The following is a 17,459-nucleotide window of genomic DNA, read 5'->3' as shown; positions in this document are numbered from 1 at the left end:
GCACGGTTGCTGACATGGTTACACGCTTTCCTGGAGGAACAAGGATCTCCTCCACCCCTCGCAGCTGGAATCGTGTAATGAAGGGCAGAATCCCTCAGCAGGTGTTCAGGTCACTAAGAGTATCACACACTTCCAAGTGTTGGGGAAGGAAAAGGAAGCATCCTTTACGGTTCTAGAGAAGTATAGTTGCATGAAGTTAAGCATGAAGTTATGTTTGCTGCATATCCACTTAATATCTATCTCTAAACGTGGAATGTTAAAAATTGCTCGAGTGGGTCTAAACATGCAGATATTTTCCTTGTTTGCTAATAATAATAACGTGTCTTCCCCTCCTTTATTCCCTATGAGCTAAATCAATTTAATTTTGTTGTGAATACAGATACAGATGTAATCAGGATGTCATGTGCAACCCTGACCTAAGCGCTTCAATTATTTATAGCCTAGTTTCATCGGATACCAGCAACTTTAGACTTTGACGTATGGCTTAGAGACTGACCCAATGTGTAATTGATGAGATGAAGATTTGTACCTCAACATTTAATAGAAGTTTTGAGAAGTTTTGCTAAGTTGCTAAAGCATGCCTCAACAAAGCAAACCATTGGCAAATAACCAGTCCCACTACATCCAATCTTTTCCTTAATTCATCCTTATTTGTTCAAGTAAAAATCATTGTGCAAAAATCAACGACACTGCTGAGGTCAGTTGTTAGACCTTAAGGCCTCAACCCACCAGCATTGAGCAAATAGGACTGACTGGTGTATATTTGGTGATTCCACAACAAAAGGCAGTGTGTCTGCACCAAGACCTCATTTTGAACATCACCCTATGAAAGATTAAAAAGGAGCGTTTATCCAACTGGCCCGACGTTTTGTTTCATTCTGTGAAATTCTTTCACTGGTTTCATGGCAATAGATTGATTACCTATGCAGACAAATTTGGAAGGTTTTGGGGTGAAGTACTGGTTTAATATGCGATGCAATCGATTTTACAGCAACAAGATCCACATTGGCCAAACATTTATGAAAAGAATGTGTTTTGGAGTAGTATTTTCTTTGGGCAGAGCCCATGTGGGTCGGTAGACTCTGCTCACAGTGACGTCTCTCAGCAGCCCCTAGTTATAGTTACCAGTCTCAGGTTCAACTCATGCACTATTCATTGGTGTATCACATCACTCCTGCACAACTTCAGACCGGGACAAACCCAATTCTTTTCCGTACAACTTTACTTTGAAGCCGAATTGCTAACTGCGGTGTAAATGTCTACATAAATGTTTATGTAGTTTTACTTCCATCTCATAGAAAAGCTTGTAAGAAGCGTCTGGGAGCTACTCAAAGGAGGGAGACAAAAGCTTTGCTTTCTTGTATGGTATGTATTATAACATTATAGCGTTTCATTAGCCACAAGCTACTAAACATGATCACATATGAAAAGCAATGCATTGGTATTGAGGCCTCAACTACTTTCTTTTGATTCCTAATATTTGTTTTTTTAAATTGTTGAGCAGCTTTCTTTCTCTGGATAACAGAAACTGTAACAACCTTGTCATTGTTGGTTTATTGCAGTTGTATTTAATTGCTTGCCTTTTAGTTTCATTATTTTGCTGAGCCTTTGGTTTTGAGTAAATTGTGAATACTGCATGTGTGTCTAAAATATGTGGTGCATAGTTTTGTGTTGCACTTTTGTTTTTATGTTTTTGAATAGTACTTACAACATCTTGAAATGTCTCAAAATGTTGACCAAATATTTCAAAAAGAAAAAAGTAAAGTTGTGTATACTTTATGTCGGAAAATCTTGGAAATAGATAACCCTTAATCACATCCTTTTTTAGATTAAAAGTATGCACCTGTGTAAAGGGCACTTTGCTGATTAAATACAGCAGATAACTTATCTTAAATGTATCAATATAGATATGTGAAATGTATCCTCTTTAATTGATGTATTAAGGTGAGCTGATTTGAATAATTGAAAAGCTCTTTTGAGGGCTAATCCGGGGTGTGTTAGCACACAGAAGCCCGTCTTAAAAAAGCATAGACGTTGTACTTTAGTTATCAAACCTGAATGAAATGTGTTTCCCAAGTCAAATGAATTGAATATGATCATTTACAGAAGACGTGATGTTTTGTAAAACATGTAAAGAATGAGATTATCACGGTCATGATTCCTGATTCCTGATTCCTGATGCATACCAATACTTAATTTGTTTGGTTTCTAGTTAATTGAAAGTGTTCGGACATACAGATGTCAAAGTAATTGCAGCCACAGAATCTGTTCTCTTTCGTTATGCTATCGTCAATGAAACGTTGCATTTCTTCCTGTTTTCTTTGCAGAGCACGAGAGAGAATTGAACAATGAAGCGCAGTAAGCACCGTGGACACAAGGAGGACAGAAACGGAGGTATCAGTAACTAAGTAGTGTAGTAACAACTGCACATGCAGTTAGTTTCTATATTCTTTCCTGCTTTTAATCGTCACATATGTTCATTTTTACGTCACTGAATTTCACAAAAAGCTCCCACGGATACATTTCAGAATGAAACGCATGGTTTTAGCAAGACGCTCTATCGTGCAACGACAAGTTGTCCTCATGACGCGTCTTTCCCACAATCTCCAGATGAGCCGGCCATCCTGGAGACAGAAAACCTGGGCATGTTCATGGGAGGAGGCCCAGAGGCTGACACCGTGTCACTGGCCTCAGTCACAGCCGTCACCGACAACGTTTCCAATAAAAGGCGAGCATGCTTCTGTCATGCTTACGGCTGTGTTGTTATTGTATAATTACGTGAATCTGTCTGATTCACGATGTCCACCACCCGTCTTACAGATCCAAGCCAGACATAAAGATGGAGCCCAGTTCTGGAAGACCAGTAGATTACCAAGTAAGATCAATCTTACCGTTTCATCGGCCCACTTAAATTATTCTAATGTAAAATGACCAATTTATGACCAGCAATTATGGAAAATATTATTGTTATTGTACTTGGTTCATTCTTAATTTTCATGTGTGTCATAATTGCTATAAAAGCAATTTAAAAATAAAACACTAATCATTTAAATCCAGATCAGTGTGACAGTGGTTGAAGCCAGGCAGCTGATTGGGCTGAATATGGATCCAATGGTCTGTGTGGAGATTGGAGAGGACAAAAAGTACACCTCAATGAAAGAATCGACCAACTGCCCATACTACAACGAAGTGAGCAGCCATCACAAGATATTGCATCTATAATCCTTTTAGTTTATCAAAAGCTTACTATGTATTTATAGACAGTGTTTATTCCTCGCTAACTCTTTTCTCTTCCTAGTATTTCGTCTTTGACTTCCATGTCCCTCCAGATGTTATGTTCGACAAAATCCTGAAGATATCTGTAAGTTGCTTGATTCATAATAATGTCAAATTGAAAAACAAGAGGCTACAAGAGAAGTAATTATGATATTGCAATGTTTTATTCTCCTAAACTTTAGGTAATTCACTCCAAAAATCTTCTGCGTAGTGGAACACTGGTTGGAACTTTTAAACTGGATGTTGGCACAATCTACTTCCAGCCTGGTAATGAATGAATGAAAATCCGCTTTTTTTTGATGAATTGTCAATTATATGGTTTTTTTTCTCGTTGTCTTTCAGAACATCAGTTCTACCATAAGTGGGCTTTGTTGTCCGACCCTGAGGACATCTCAGCCGGTTGCAAAGGCTACGTTAAGTGTGATGTTGCAGTTGTGGCCAAAGGAGACACCATAAAGACTCCACACAAGGCCAATGAATCCGAAGAAGACGACATAGAGGGGTAACTATGTTTTTACCGTGCATGGTTCCTTGTTAGGATACAAATGTAAAAGATTCAAAGGACTTCAAGGTTGCTATGGTGTTGCAGAATTGAACAGAATTTAAAGACAGAAACACTTGGGTGGTTACGGAGAGGAATCTGTCAATATGATTTGCATCACAATGTCTGCTTGATTAATCCAGATTGTTCAATCAACATTTAGCCGTACTACAGAAACCCTGCAGTCTTGTTCATCATATTATGCCTTCATGTTGCATTTCTGGTTCAGCAATCTCTTGATACCGGACGGGGTGCCTGCGGAGCGACAATGGGCCCGTTACTACGTGAAGATTTACAGAGCCGAGGGCCTCCCCAGGATGAACACCAGCATCATGGCCAACGTCAAAAAGGCCTTTATAGGAGAAAATAAGGACCTGGTTGATCCTTATGTCCAAGTGCAGTTTGCTGGGCAGAGAGTGAGTGATTGTGGGGATCCTACATATTTATTTCCCTCTATGTCAGGTCAAAATCTCACACTGACAATACGTGTGTGATGCGTGATTACAGGGGAAAACATCAGTTCAAAAGAGCTGCTATGAGCCCATCTGGAACGAGCAGATTGTTTTCACCGAGATGTTCCCACCGCTCTGCAAGCGGATGAAGATCCAGCTCCGCGACTCGGACAAAGTGAACGATGTTGCTATAGGAACGCACTTCTTAGACCTACGGACCATTTCCAATGATGGGGACAAAGGTGATTGGATCTTTTAAAGATGTTTCCCTTTTGACTTGGTACTAGTGCTGACACACATCATATTCCTTCTTTATCTGCCAGGCTTCCTTCCCACGCTGGGACCCGCCTGGGTCAACATGTACGGCTCCACGCGTACCTACACTCTGATGGACGAGTACCAGGAGTTAAACGAGGGGCTTGGAGAGGGAGTGTCCTTCAGGGCCCGTCTGCTCATCAGCCTGGGTGTGGAGATCCTGGACCCCTCCTCGCCTGACATTTCCAACTCCACAGACGTGGGGTTGGAGGGAATACCCAACATCTCAGAGGTGGGTCCCTGCTTGCAGGGGCAGCCATGCAGAGGGAGATGATTGTTACTGCTTGCTGACAGGGCATTGTGCCCGGATGGTTATGAATTATTGATTGTCTTTATTTAGCCCACCCGGTGCATTATTAACATGCATTTTGTATTGCTGTGGCTTCTTTTTGTTGGTGGACAATGTACGTCACATAGCAAATTCAAATTAGGACAGGCGGATCAAAATACCTCTGGGATTCAGTTCTCGCTGTCGGACAGCTCGTATTACAAGGCTGTCAGGACCGCTGCGTTTATTTATATGTTAACAAAACCAAACGGAACAAAAGTTGGTGTCTTTCAACTTTTACCTAATCAAGAAAAACGTGATGAAGTTTTCCCACATTCTCCCACTTTGTTGTTTACATTACAGACCGCAACCGGGAAGGTTGAGGAATTTTTTCTCTTTGGCTCTTTCCTGGAGGCCACAATGATCGACAGAAAGATCGGGGACAAGCCCATCAACTTTGAAGTCACCATAGGTATGTTGAACTATCGACTCTTTTTCTCTTACTCAGTGTCTCTCATTGACTTGATCAGCATTTAGTGTTTGAAAACGTCTTTGTCCTTAGAAAGTCGTGTCCGCTTCAAAAAGATGCCATAAAATGTAATATTAGAATTCATTTCCATTCCTGTTATCTATATCCATATCTATAGCAGAGTTTGAAATTCTAAAAGTAAAAATCCCAAATTTTCCTTAATCTAAGAGGAGTCCCAACATTTCAAAGTTGCATAATCCAGTTATAGGAATAACCTAAAGTTTTTAACATCATAAGTGCGCGACTGTACTAACGCAGCTGCTGTCTGCCAGGTTACTATGGAAACGAGATGGATGGGGCTGCCAGGCCAAAAACGAAGGGTAAGAAGGGAGGAGGAGACGGCGGCGAAGAGGAAACCGAACTGATCCACAACTCCAGTGAAGAGGAGACGGATGAGGACGGGGACATGACCTCAGTGGCAACTACTCCTCCCATGAAGCCCGTCATCACTGACCGGTCAGAGCACACATGCAACTACAAACAAAGATACTCATCCGCATGACAGGGCGTTTATTTATTTTTTCCTTCATCTTGATGAAATGTGTTATTTGTATTGTCAGAAACTACTTCCACCTGCCGTATTTTGAGAGGAAGCCGTGTGTCTTCATCAAAAGCTGGTGGCAAGACCAGAGACGGAGGCTGTACAACGCCAACATCATCGACAACGTCGCAGATAAACTGGCAAGTCGTGAACTCTCCCAAATAAGCGGGCGAGGCATTGCAATACAAAAAGTGGAATAGTAATCAAACGAAAATTGGCGGTGGAATACAGTGTCTCACGTCTTTTGCTGGTACTTCAGGAGGACGGACTCAATGATGTGCAAGAGATCATCAAGACAGAGAAGACGTATCCTGAGCGCAGACTGAGAGGCGTCCTCGAGGAACTCAGCCAGGGTTGCAGGTCTGCCGTCACACATTTACAACCAGCGGGTTCAAATCTGTAGTGCGATAGTCTGGGCGTTGACGCTGACCCAACTCCACTTCTTTCAGTCAGTTTCTTTCGCTGGCAAACCAGGATCAGAGTCTGTCCGGCAGAACCAAACTTGACAGGGAGAGACTGAAGCTGTGCATGTCAGAAGTGGTATGTCAACCAAAGGGGAGGGCTAGGATGTTTACTTGTTGACACCCGCACATGTCTGGCTAAACACATGTCGGGCTGTTTCTGGGTTTAGGAGAGCATCGGCCAGCAAGCCAAAGCCATGAGAACCCAGGTGAAGAAAACCACAGTGAGAGATAAAATCAAGCTGGCTCAGAACTTCCTCACCAGGCTGCGCTTCCTGGCTGATGAAGTGAGATCCTCGACGCTATGACCGCTATTCACAAATGGCTTTGTTTCTTGTCATGTCATGTTTAACGTGAGTGTTCTTTCCAGCCTCAACACAGCGTTCCCGACGTCTTCATATGGATGATAAGTAATGGGAAACGCATCGCTTATGCACGTGTTCCCTCCAAAGACATCCTTTATTCCGCTATACGGGAGGAGACGGGAAAGGACTGTGGCAAAGTTAAGACAATCTTTCTGAGGGTGAGTTTACGCTAAATATAGTAAGATAATCAATGAGAAGCCAGGTGATCTAATCTGCTTAACATGTTGCATCAAATTCCCTTTCAACCTTCTGCGATTGGCCGTTTGTTTTGCCCTCATGTACTGAAGATCCCTGGAAAGAAAGGTTTTGGGCCTGCTGGCTGGACAGTCCAGTCCAAGATAGAGATCTATCTGTGGCTGGGTCTGACTCGACAGCGCAAAGACTACCTGAGAGGTCTGCCCAATGGATTTGAGGAAAACAAGTTGTCCAAAGGACCCGGCATGCCATGCTCACCTCCCATCAGCCTCACATACATGAGTAAGACCATCAGTATTTCTTTCATATTAGCGATACACTGGTAAAAACACTTTCCAAGTGAAAGGAGATATGACACCTTATTATTATACACAATATAGTTGGCATCATGTTTACTGGCAGTAACAGCAAATGGCCTTATATGGTATAGAATTGGATGAAAATCTTCACGAAATCATGATGTTTAAAATATGTTTGTTAGAGATGTAGAAATTAAAATGATGCTAATGAACATGGTACAAAGTGTAGGTCATTCCTGAATCTGCCCACAGTGAAGCAGATCTTCCAGCTTAGGGTCCACATGTACCAGGCCCGCAGCCTGTTTGCCGCTGACAGCACAGGTCTGTCTGATCCCTTTGCAAGAGTCTTCTTCTCCACTCAAAGCCAGGTCACTGAGGTGAGCACACTCCACCGGCTTTTCACTATATCAGCTACATCAGCTGGAGATTTGATTCATCCCCAAAACACGTTTCCCTCCAGGTGCTGGCTGAGACTCTGTGCCCGACGTGGGACCAGCTGCTGGTCTTTGAGAACGTAGAGTTGTTTGGAGAGGCCACGGAGCTGAGAGACGACCCTCCTATTATTGTCATAGAAATCTATGATCAAGACACAGTGGTAAGATGTGTTCTGAAGTAGAGACCCCTCTCTTTTCCCATTTGTATTAATGCGAGCAACAGTCGCACTGATGAGGTACCAGATAGCAATAGTTTTACTATTTAATATTCCTCCACCCATATCAACCTAATAATTTAAGATTCGGCCTGAAATGTAAGACTTCATATCTCACTTAATAAATCTAAATCCAGTGTGTGTTACAACCATACCCATGTGTTTCTCAATATGACATAAGTTATATTTGAAAGAATGCTTTTGTTAACTGTAATTTTTATATTTGCTCCTGTCAATAACACCATTGTTTTGGATGACCTATTGGATAAGTAGAGTGTGGATTCTGATGGCTTGATGTACTGTAGGAACACTGTAATGTGTGCAGAGTAGATTGTAATGAAAGGCATGCAAGAGGAGTAAGCTACGTCCACAAGGATGGACGAATTTATACCTCTTGCATTCCTTCAAGTAACATTTTGTGCTTTTTGTATGTGGCCAACCAAGAATGTTGACTCTTCATAACCACTGACTGCAAGAGAGATTTCATTTTATATATTTAAATAAGTGGAATTCAATTAACTTTGAACGTAGATACATATGCCTGTTTTGCAGTTCACTGGTTATTTTAGGTATGTTGCTTTTGTTCATTTTTTTTTCTTTTGGGGTCTTTCATTTTCAATGTTTTCTTATCTGGTCGGCCTAGAAACATGAGCATCTCAAGCCATGTTTCTATCTGCTGGTAGGACAAATACAATAATTCATTCAACTCCATAAGCAACCTTTTTTTCAATAGGCAATTGTAATATAAAAATGCATTGTATATGGTAAGCTAAAAAGACCATTCTTTCAAATATTCTAACTAGAATTCCTGTTTGAAGGGTTCAATATTAACTCACCGTTATGCTTCCAGGGTAAAGCTGAGTTCATGGGCAGAACCTTTGCCAAGCCTGTGGTCAAGATGGCGGACGAGCACTATGGCCCCCCACGCTTCCCTCCTCAGCTGGAGTACTATCAGATCTACCGCGGGAACTGCACCGCCGGAGAAATGCTGGCAGCCTTTGAACTGCTGCAGGTGAGACTTACAGACCCCGAGTGGTTGTGTGAGCGTACCTGTTGAAAAGCATTCATTAAGCGTCCCTTCTTTCCTCCGTTAGATTGGCCCCAATGGGAAAGCTGACCTGCCTCCCATAGACGGCCCCACGGACGTGGACCGCGGCCCAATCCTGCCGGTGCCACTGGGGATCAGACCCGTGCTCAGCAAGTACAGAATTGAGGTGATTTTAGCTTGATCAGTGATTCATTTTAGTAACCCAAAGAGAAAGTGAAACCACAATAAAGAATACTGAACCTTCTCCTCAGGTGTTGTTCTGGGGCTTAAGGGACCTGAAGAGGGTGAATCTGGCCCAGGTGGATCGGCCTCGTGTGGACATTGAATGTGCCGGGAAGGGAGTGCAGTCCGCCCTCATCCCCAATTACAAGAAAAACCCAAACTTCAGCACCCTTGTCAAGTGGTTTGAAGTGGTATTTTATCCATCCTTTTTTTTAAATGAGCTTTCATTCAATTAAAATGGCATTTGCATAAAGTAAGAAAAGACAGTCAGTCGAAGTGATTGTGGGTCTGGTGTGTCAGGACTTGCCTGAAAACGAGTTGCTTCACCCGCCGCTGAACATCCGGGTGGTGGACTGCAGGGCCTTCGGCCGCTACACTTTGGTCGGTTCCATCGCTGTGCCCAGCCTGCGCAAGTTCATCTACAGGGCAACAGACAAGCAGGCCAATAACTTCTCCACTACAGGTATCCACTAAAACCTGGATGCATGTATATACACCCTTGTGAATTGTCATCACAGTATTGTTCATTAAGAACAATAACATTTCAAACTAATGATAAATGCATTGTGTCATCCCTTTTTGCTATACATGACGATGGTGGAGATGCACACATTTACGGTTGTTTCTGCTTTTATCTTTCAGGGGAAATAATTGTTGTCAGCCTGGAGCCGGAGCCCAGTTTTAAGAAGATGGACACTGTGGTCAAACTAGACTCTGTAAGTTTCATTTTTAATCCTACTAAATGGACGTAGTTAAAGCCTGTTTTCAAATGTTGCATTATGGTTTCCCACCTAGGGCTCTGATGCTGTGGTCAAAGTTGAGGTAAGCTAAGTTCTTTACACCTGATTTGAATGTTATGTTGTGACTGAAGAAAGAAGTTGTGAATCTTTATTGAGAGCGGCTGTATTGCTTTTAAATAAAAAGGATGACGACAAGGATGGGAAGGGGAAAAAGAAGAAGAGGAAGAAGGGGGACGAGATTGAAGAGGAGGAACTTGACGAGAGCATGTTGGACTGGTGGTCCAAATATTTTGCCTCCATTGAAACTTTGACAGAGGTGAGTAAAAGGAAAACAGCGCAGCTCCCTGCTGCAATTAGACAAATACATCTTTAGCAAATTATGATTGCAGTTGTGTTTTGTTTTTGATAAATCCAGTAAAGAAATGACCTTCTACTCCAACAGGCTCTCAAGGCTCAAGAAGCTGCTCTCTCAGATTCGGAGGACAAAGATGACATGGACATTGCAGACGGCGGAGGTAAACCCTGATAAAAAGACAGTTGTTTAACTCATGATGTAAGAGGCTTTTTTGTAGCTCTTTGTAAGCCCCAAACCATGAAATGGAAGAACTCTTTATCCTGATGTAGCGGAGTAGTTGTGATGTTTTTAGTAAGCTCACAGAATAAAACACTCCGACCCAGAACAACAATAGAAGCACATTGTGCATATTCATCAACGGGGCAGCTTGATGACACGATCGGCCTACATCATAGTGATATATTTGAAACATATCAGATTCTGTGCTGTGCTCTACTTATAATATGACACATGCAGTTATTATTACTACGCCAATGCAGTTTACACTCTATTACAGTACCTTGATATGATATGACTGAGGATGATAATGACAAGAAATAGTCAGGTCTTTGCATAGCTTCCTGTGTGGAGGATCCTGTCACAACACCAAGTGTCCCCACTGACCTGTGGACTTTAGTAGTACACCATTCCATTCAATGCTACTTGTATTACGTAACATCTGGTTTGGGAAATCTTTCATGTTGAATTCGTGTCTTGAATGCTCGGCCCCTCCAACCAACGCCGCTCCCTCTCTCCACTCCGTCCTCACCGCTGACCTGTACTCAGAGATCAAACCCGATGACTCGCCTTTGAAAGGCCCCAAGAGAGGAAAAGGAAAGAAGGACAAGAAGAAGCACGCAATCGATCCGTTCGAGAAGAAAAAGCCGAAACTGGATGAGTTGAAGGTAGAAGACACTACAGCTAAATGCAATTAGATAAGACAAAATCTTCATAACTTATAATAGTGGCACACAAACCAAATATAGGTTTCAACAAATGTGTGTTCTCTTAAAAAAAGGTGTACTCGAAAGAACTAGAGAGCGAGTTCGACAACTTTGAAGACTGGCTCCACAGCTTTAACCTGTTCAGAGGGAAAGGTGGTGATGAAGACGACCAAAACGTGACCGATGAAGACAGAATTGTTGGAAAATTCAAAGTAAGAGCAGTGTTTAGAGCACATCAAATATATTATTCTTCCAACAACAAATGTTTCTACATGTTCTGGATTCATTTTATTTTTCCCAATATTTCTTGCTACAATTCATTGGTTTGACTGTGTCCATGCAGGGCTCTCTGTGCATGTACAAAGTGTCGGATGAAATGCAGAGAGACGTGAGCTTCGAGTCCACCATGGGAATGTTTCAGAACATCCCGCACAACGATCCCATTAATATCCTCGTGCGCATCTACGTCATCAGGGTAGGCTGTGGTCTCTGCTCTCAGGGTTCATGGGTTTATTATTGTCATTATACAATACAGGATTGCTAAAAAAATGTTGACGCCGCCTCCCAGCAAACAGCAAGAGATATTCACAATATTTAAATTGTATTAGAACAGAATATAAACCATAAAATGGCCACTTAAAGGGCACTCAGAGTGCAGACCTTTGCCAAGCTCATCTCCAAAATGAGTAGACTTTTTTATCACAGAAAATACAAAAACGTGTAATTAAAGGAAGAAAATTAAGGAAAGTAGAATATATTTACATGGAATTATCATTTTGATAATTTGACTTTTGAATTATAGTGCAAATAGAAGACTTCTGTTATATTATATAACAAGAATTGAACCATTGTAGACATGTCAGGGAATGACCATCCATTCTCTTCTATTTGTTGGTAGGCAACAGATCTGCATCCAGCTGATATCAATGGAAAAGCTGATCCTTACATTGCAATCAAACTGGGTAAGACGGAGATCAAAGACAAAGAGAACTACATCTCAAAACAACTGAACCCCTTGTTTGGCAAGTAAGTACAAATGTTCAATGGTCGTTACTCCCTTTTTATAGTTGCGGCTATGTTGTATGTTTGAATGTACATGCAGACCTGACTAATGCTGTATATGTCATCTAATCAGATCCTTTGACGTGGAGGCCACGTTCCCAATGGATTCCACACTCACTGTGTCAATTTATGACTGGGACCTGGTGGGCACCGACGATCTGATCGGAGAAACTAAACTTGACCTGGAGAACCGTTACTACAGCAAACACAGAGCCACGTGTGGCGTTACATGTAACTACGCCATGTAAGAGACACCAGACTCCCTGCAGCCGTGTGTGAAGGATTGTGGAAAAATAGCAATTCATTATTTAATACAGGAAATTGTGAGGCATCTTGACGACTCGGGTGTCTACAGAAGGTTATTGCCTCGGTCACATGGTGACACATCAAATCTACTTCCAAATACATTTTCAACACCTCACATTTTTACAGTAGAGTACAGTTAAAGAGTAAATTCATCAACGAGGCTTCTTGCGCCTGCTCTTTTCTTCAGCCACGGCTACAACGTTTGGCGAGACCCGATGAAACCAACACAAATCCTGGCTAAGCTCTGTAAGGAGGGCAAACTGGATGGGCCTCACTACGGCCCTGGAGGAAGAGTGAAGGTGGAAAACCGCGTCTTCATGGCACCGACTGAGATAGAGGATGATAATGGTATAAGTTGTTTTCTCCCTTTGTGCTTATAGTGGAGCTGTGGAGCAGCATCTATACGCCAATTAGCGCAAATAAGCATTAGTATATTTGATGATGTCCGTCAGGTTTAAAGAAGCAGACGGATGAACATCTGGCCCTGACCGTCCTGAAGCACTGGGAGGAAATCCCCCGGGTCGGCTGCAAACTGGTGCCGGAGCACGTGGAGACCAGACCCCTGCTCCACCCGGACAAACCAGGGATTGAACAAGTGCGTGATTCAGTGTTCTCCTGCAGGCTGGACTCCAGCCGGCCACACCTTTCATTCACGCCAACGTGGACCATTTGCATAGTCGAAGAGCTTATTTCCCTTGTGCTCCACTGCTTTAGGGGAGGATTGAGATGTGGGTGGATATGTTTCCGAAGGACATGACTGCCCCTGGCCCTCCTCTGGATATTTCACCAAGGAAACCAAAGAAGTAGGTCTTCTAGTCAAACCTGTCCCCCTGATTCACCGTGAGCTTTTTATCGAGTAAATGTTGGTTAATCTAGGAACGAATTTAGCTTTTGGTTATTATTTGTCATTGTACATTTTGCTCGTGTCCAGGTTTGAACTGAGGGTGATCATCTGGAACACAGATGAGGTCGTTCTGGAGGACGATGACATCTTCACTGGCGAGAAGTCAAGTGACATATTTGTCCGAGGGTAATAATTACCTCTATACATTTTTTTTTCTAAATCCTATTACCATTCATTTAAAACAATATTTAAGATTTCTTTTCTTTCCCCAGCTGGTTGAAGGGGCAGCAGGAGGACAAGCAGGACACCGACGTCCACTACCACTCCATCACCGGGGAGGGCAACTTCAACTGGCGCTTCGTCTACCCGTTCGATTACCTCATGGCTGAAGAGAAGATCGTCATCTCCAAGAAAGAGTCCATGTTTGCCTGGGACGAGACCGAATACAAGATTCCAGCTCGTCTTAATCTGCAAGTGTGGGACGCCGACCATTTCTCAGCGGATGACTTCTTAGGTGCAGTGCACAATTATTTACTATAACCGCCGGCTCAATACCTCACTGACGGGGAGCTTTGAAGACTTAATACCACTCGTGGAGACTGAATCAGTTTCGGGATTTTACTTTATTCAACCAATTTAGCTTCCTTGAGTTAAACAATATCTGTTCACAGGCGCCATCGAGCTGGACCTCAACCGTTTCCCCCGTGGTGCAAAGTCGGCCAAGCAGTGCTCCATAGAGATGGTGACCAATGAAGGAGAGATGCCCACGGTCTCCATCTTCAAACAGAAGAGGATCAAAGGCTGGTGGCCATTCGTGGCCAGAAACGAAGATGACGAGTTTGAACTCACAGTAGGTCAAAGTAGAGATTTTATTAAAGGGCTGTATGAGCTGGAAAAATGCATCTTTGAGGCCCTCCTTGCGACCGTTGGTTTTTATCGTCCTTATCAGGGAAAAGTGGAAGCAGAGCTGCACCTCCTGACCGGAGAGGAGGCAGAGAGAAGCCCGGTTGGGGAAGGACGCAATGAACCGGAGCCACTGGAGAAACCCAAGTATGAAGGAGGTTCTCTTATGAGCCCACAGTCCACATCTGCACTACTGACAAGTCCTTCTCATTTACATCATCAGCTTATTCAAGGGCTGCTCTGCCTCTCATTCACCGTCTGCACAAAGATACACAAATGCAAGGATACCTCATCCAGCTAAACCAAAAACCTCCTAAAACAGGCCAGAAAATAAATTAAGTTCTATAAATAAAATTACAATAAATACAGGAATAAAAAAAAGATAAATCTGTCAATAAACGAGTGTGAGTTCTTGAACAAAAAAGGGATAAACAATTTTTAAACTATTATAAAATTACTAAATCGAATAATGTTATTAATGTAAGCAGATTCCCAAAATGAGGAAAAGAGATTTTTATGAATTAACTTCGTTCTGGACTTATTCCTAGGATCTTCTTTCTTTACATGGTAAGTTGCTGTTTCTTGATATTATTTGTGTATTTCTTCTCAAAGTTCTCAAAAAACTGTAAATTGTTTATCTGTCTGGTCTTTTGCTTTGTTCTAGTTTTAGTATTTTCATCTATATTTCAATTAAAACGTGTTTTTAGAAAAAGAGCAAAAGTAATGCTTAAAGTATATTTAACTGAACATCTGTGTTTTGTCCTTTCAGCCTTGCAGACAGCAGTCTTCTGTAGTTCCTCACTGCCTTCATTTGTGACCTAAGATAAAGAGAATTTAAAACAGATTAGACATTAATCTTTTACTCTGATCCTTCAGCTGACAAAGAGTAGATTATTAAAGAGAGTTGGGCAAATTGTAAAAGATTATGCGGCCATTGCCACCACTTAACCTGCACAAATAAGACATGAAATAGAAGCTTTGAAATAACCCGTCATATTATATATAATAAATAATAACCAGTTTATACAACCTCGTTAAGCCATATTTCGGCATATTCTTGAAAATAAAAGGTGTTAAAAAAATGATGACATGACATTCACATCATAATGTGAATAAAAACAAATCTATGAAGATATTTCTAAAAAGGAATTTTTCACCTCAAAATCACAATATGCAGCACTTTGAAGACATAAACCATTGAGGTGGAAGTTAGAACATCATCCACCATCAAATTCTGAATGTATTTAACTTGCGCCCACAAATTTATTTAGATATACATTTATATTTCGGAAAATAACAATAAACTAGCAGTCATGTTAAAGTGGGTTTCTCAGGGACTTCTTAATGAGCAGTACAATAATAATATGAATAATACATTTATTTTGTTTAGCAATTTAGAAGGTACTCAAAGGCCTTTTACATGGTAAAAACCAAAACAATGAAATCAATGATCGTATGAACAAAAGAGATGGCATTACAGTAAAGTTAAAAGCAGATTCTAGCTGAGGTAAGTATGGACGAGAGGAATGATTGATATTTTCATATCAACTCCCACACCAAAACAAATGTCATCCCTTGTGTGGAGGTGAGCCGGTTCTTCCCTCTGATCCAATCAGCGCTTTAGTACGAACCTCCTTCTGTATATTTCAGGTTGGTGATTGTCTTTGGCATTGAGTAACTGTGTTTACGTTTCTCTGCTCCACCAGCCGTCCAGATATCGCCCTCCTCTGGTTCCTCATCCCTTTCAAAGCTGCGAAAAACCTGATTTGTAACCAGTACAGGTGGCTGACCATCAAGATCGTCACTGCTCTCCTGCTGCTGGCCATCTTGGCTCTTTTCCTTTACAACATGCCTGGTTACATGGTGAAGAAAATGTTGGGGGCTTGAGTTAAGACCAAAGGATGATAGGGCGTGTTTTCAGTCATAATTAGTATTGTTTTGTGAACGTTTTGCTAATTACTTACTTACTACTTAAATGCTAGATGTTTGCACTACTACCATAGCAGTGGTAATTAGAAATTGTTTGTGGATGCATCATTGGTTTTAAATGTAATCTACAGATCTCAACATATTGGTACTGCAGTTTATCTCCTGTCTTCAATAGAGGTGTATTTTATTCCCTTTATATTCATTCAATGTCCATTTTTCTCATACGAGTTGGCTGGTTTTTGAGTAAACATTTTCTTGCTTCAACAATTGATTGTCCTGTTCTGATTATGCGTCTATGTATGATATTTCAAATTTGTGAATAAATTGACCTGTGAAATTTTCTGGTGATGTTGTAATTTGTACATTTGTTTCTTTGGGCAGTATGTATGTGTAAATGGATTTCAAAAAACAAAAGAAGAATTTGGACAAAGATTAAGATAATTTAATTTCCATAATTATAAATATTCAATGCACGGCTGGGTCTGTCATATGCATTTCATCCCAGAATCCAGCAGAAGCATGCTTTCCTTTTTTTCTTTTTAAAAAGTAAAAATAAGGGCTGCTGCTATTACTGTCATAGTGACATTTTTAACCTTTTCTTTATTTCAACACGAATACATCCAACCAATCCCTCTGCTAACTGTCGTCCGCATGTTAGGAGCTATAAATGTTCTCACAACACCAGTTCAACGGACTATTATGGTCCTTGTTACTTTTTCATCTTTAGCTTTGTTTCATCAAATTATCTAGAGAAAGGAAATTACTGGGTGGGAAGTTCATAAAAACTCAAAAGGATTTAAAAACTGCTCCGCTGCAATAAGGAAAGCCATTGAGAGGAACTGATTGTGACCTCAGGTGAAATCAATACTTCCCCCATTTGTTTGCATTATTTGATTGGTTTGTTTTTTTATTTAGATGTTCCTCCAACTTTGTCCCTTTATTCCTTCAGCCGTCCAGATATCGCCCTCCTCTGGTTCCTCATCCCTTTCAAAGCTGTGAAACACCTGATTTGTGACCAGTACATGTGGCTGACCATCAAGATCGTCACTGCTCTCCTGCTGCTGGCCATCTTGGCTCTTTTCCTTTACAACATGCCTGGTTACATGGTGAAGAAAATGTTGGGGGTTTGAGATATCTGCTGGATTTGACTATGTCACACACACAAATCATTTTACCGTTCAGTTTCTCTCCTGTTGTTGGTTTTGTTTTTTGCAATTTGACAAACAAAAACAGAAA

General features: G+C 41.5%; 1 protein-coding gene across 1 annotated transcript; it reads left to right on the top strand.

Moving 5' to 3' along the window:
- The first annotated feature begins 1,305 nt into the window (after positions 1-1,305).
- On the top strand, positions 1,306-16,680 carry LOC119227712 (otoferlin-like). The gene is made up of 42 exons (XM_037486743.2): positions 1,306-1,365; positions 2,328-2,394; positions 2,611-2,728; positions 2,821-2,875; positions 3,058-3,189; positions 3,299-3,361; positions 3,459-3,543; positions 3,619-3,778; positions 4,047-4,233; positions 4,325-4,511; positions 4,593-4,816; positions 5,216-5,324; positions 5,654-5,837; positions 5,942-6,062; positions 6,182-6,282; positions 6,372-6,462; positions 6,554-6,670; positions 6,754-6,906; positions 7,036-7,225; positions 7,495-7,619; positions 7,703-7,837; positions 8,742-8,903; positions 8,986-9,105; positions 9,191-9,352; positions 9,462-9,624; positions 9,804-9,877; positions 9,957-9,983; positions 10,086-10,217; positions 10,344-10,416; positions 11,022-11,140; positions 11,254-11,391; positions 11,523-11,654; positions 12,078-12,205; positions 12,315-12,485; positions 12,735-12,895; positions 13,000-13,142; positions 13,262-13,350; positions 13,479-13,577; positions 13,664-13,905; positions 14,063-14,241; positions 14,341-14,441; positions 16,001-16,680. The coding sequence occupies exons 2-42, from the start codon at positions 2,349-2,351 to the stop codon at positions 16,179-16,181; spliced, it is 5,379 nt and encodes a 1,792-aa protein (XP_037342640.2). The 5' UTR covers positions 1,306-1,365; positions 2,328-2,348; the 3' UTR covers positions 16,182-16,680.
- The last annotated feature ends 779 nt before the right edge of the window (positions 16,681-17,459 follow it).

Source organism: Pungitius pungitius, chromosome 14, assembly GCF_949316345.1.
Source record: "Pungitius pungitius chromosome 14, fPunPun2.1, whole genome shotgun sequence".
Lineage (NCBI taxonomy): Eukaryota > Metazoa > Chordata > Actinopteri > Perciformes > Gasterosteidae > Pungitius > Pungitius pungitius.
The sequence above is the reverse complement of the archived record's forward strand: the minus strand, read 5'-3'. Positions and strand labels throughout refer to the sequence as shown.

Coding starts and splice junctions, on each gene's coding strand:
- LOC119227712 (XM_037486743.2), top strand. CDS start 2,349: ATGAAGCGCAGTAAGCACCGTGGACACAAGGAGGACAGAAACGGAG. Junction 9,984..10,085: donor ATGCTGTGGTCAAAGTTGAG/GTAAGCTAAGTT, acceptor TTAAATAAAAAG/GATGACGACAAGGATGGGAA. Junction 10,417..11,021: donor GGACATTGCAGACGGCGGAG/GTAAACCCTGAT, acceptor ACCTGTACTCAG/AGATCAAACCCGATGACTCG.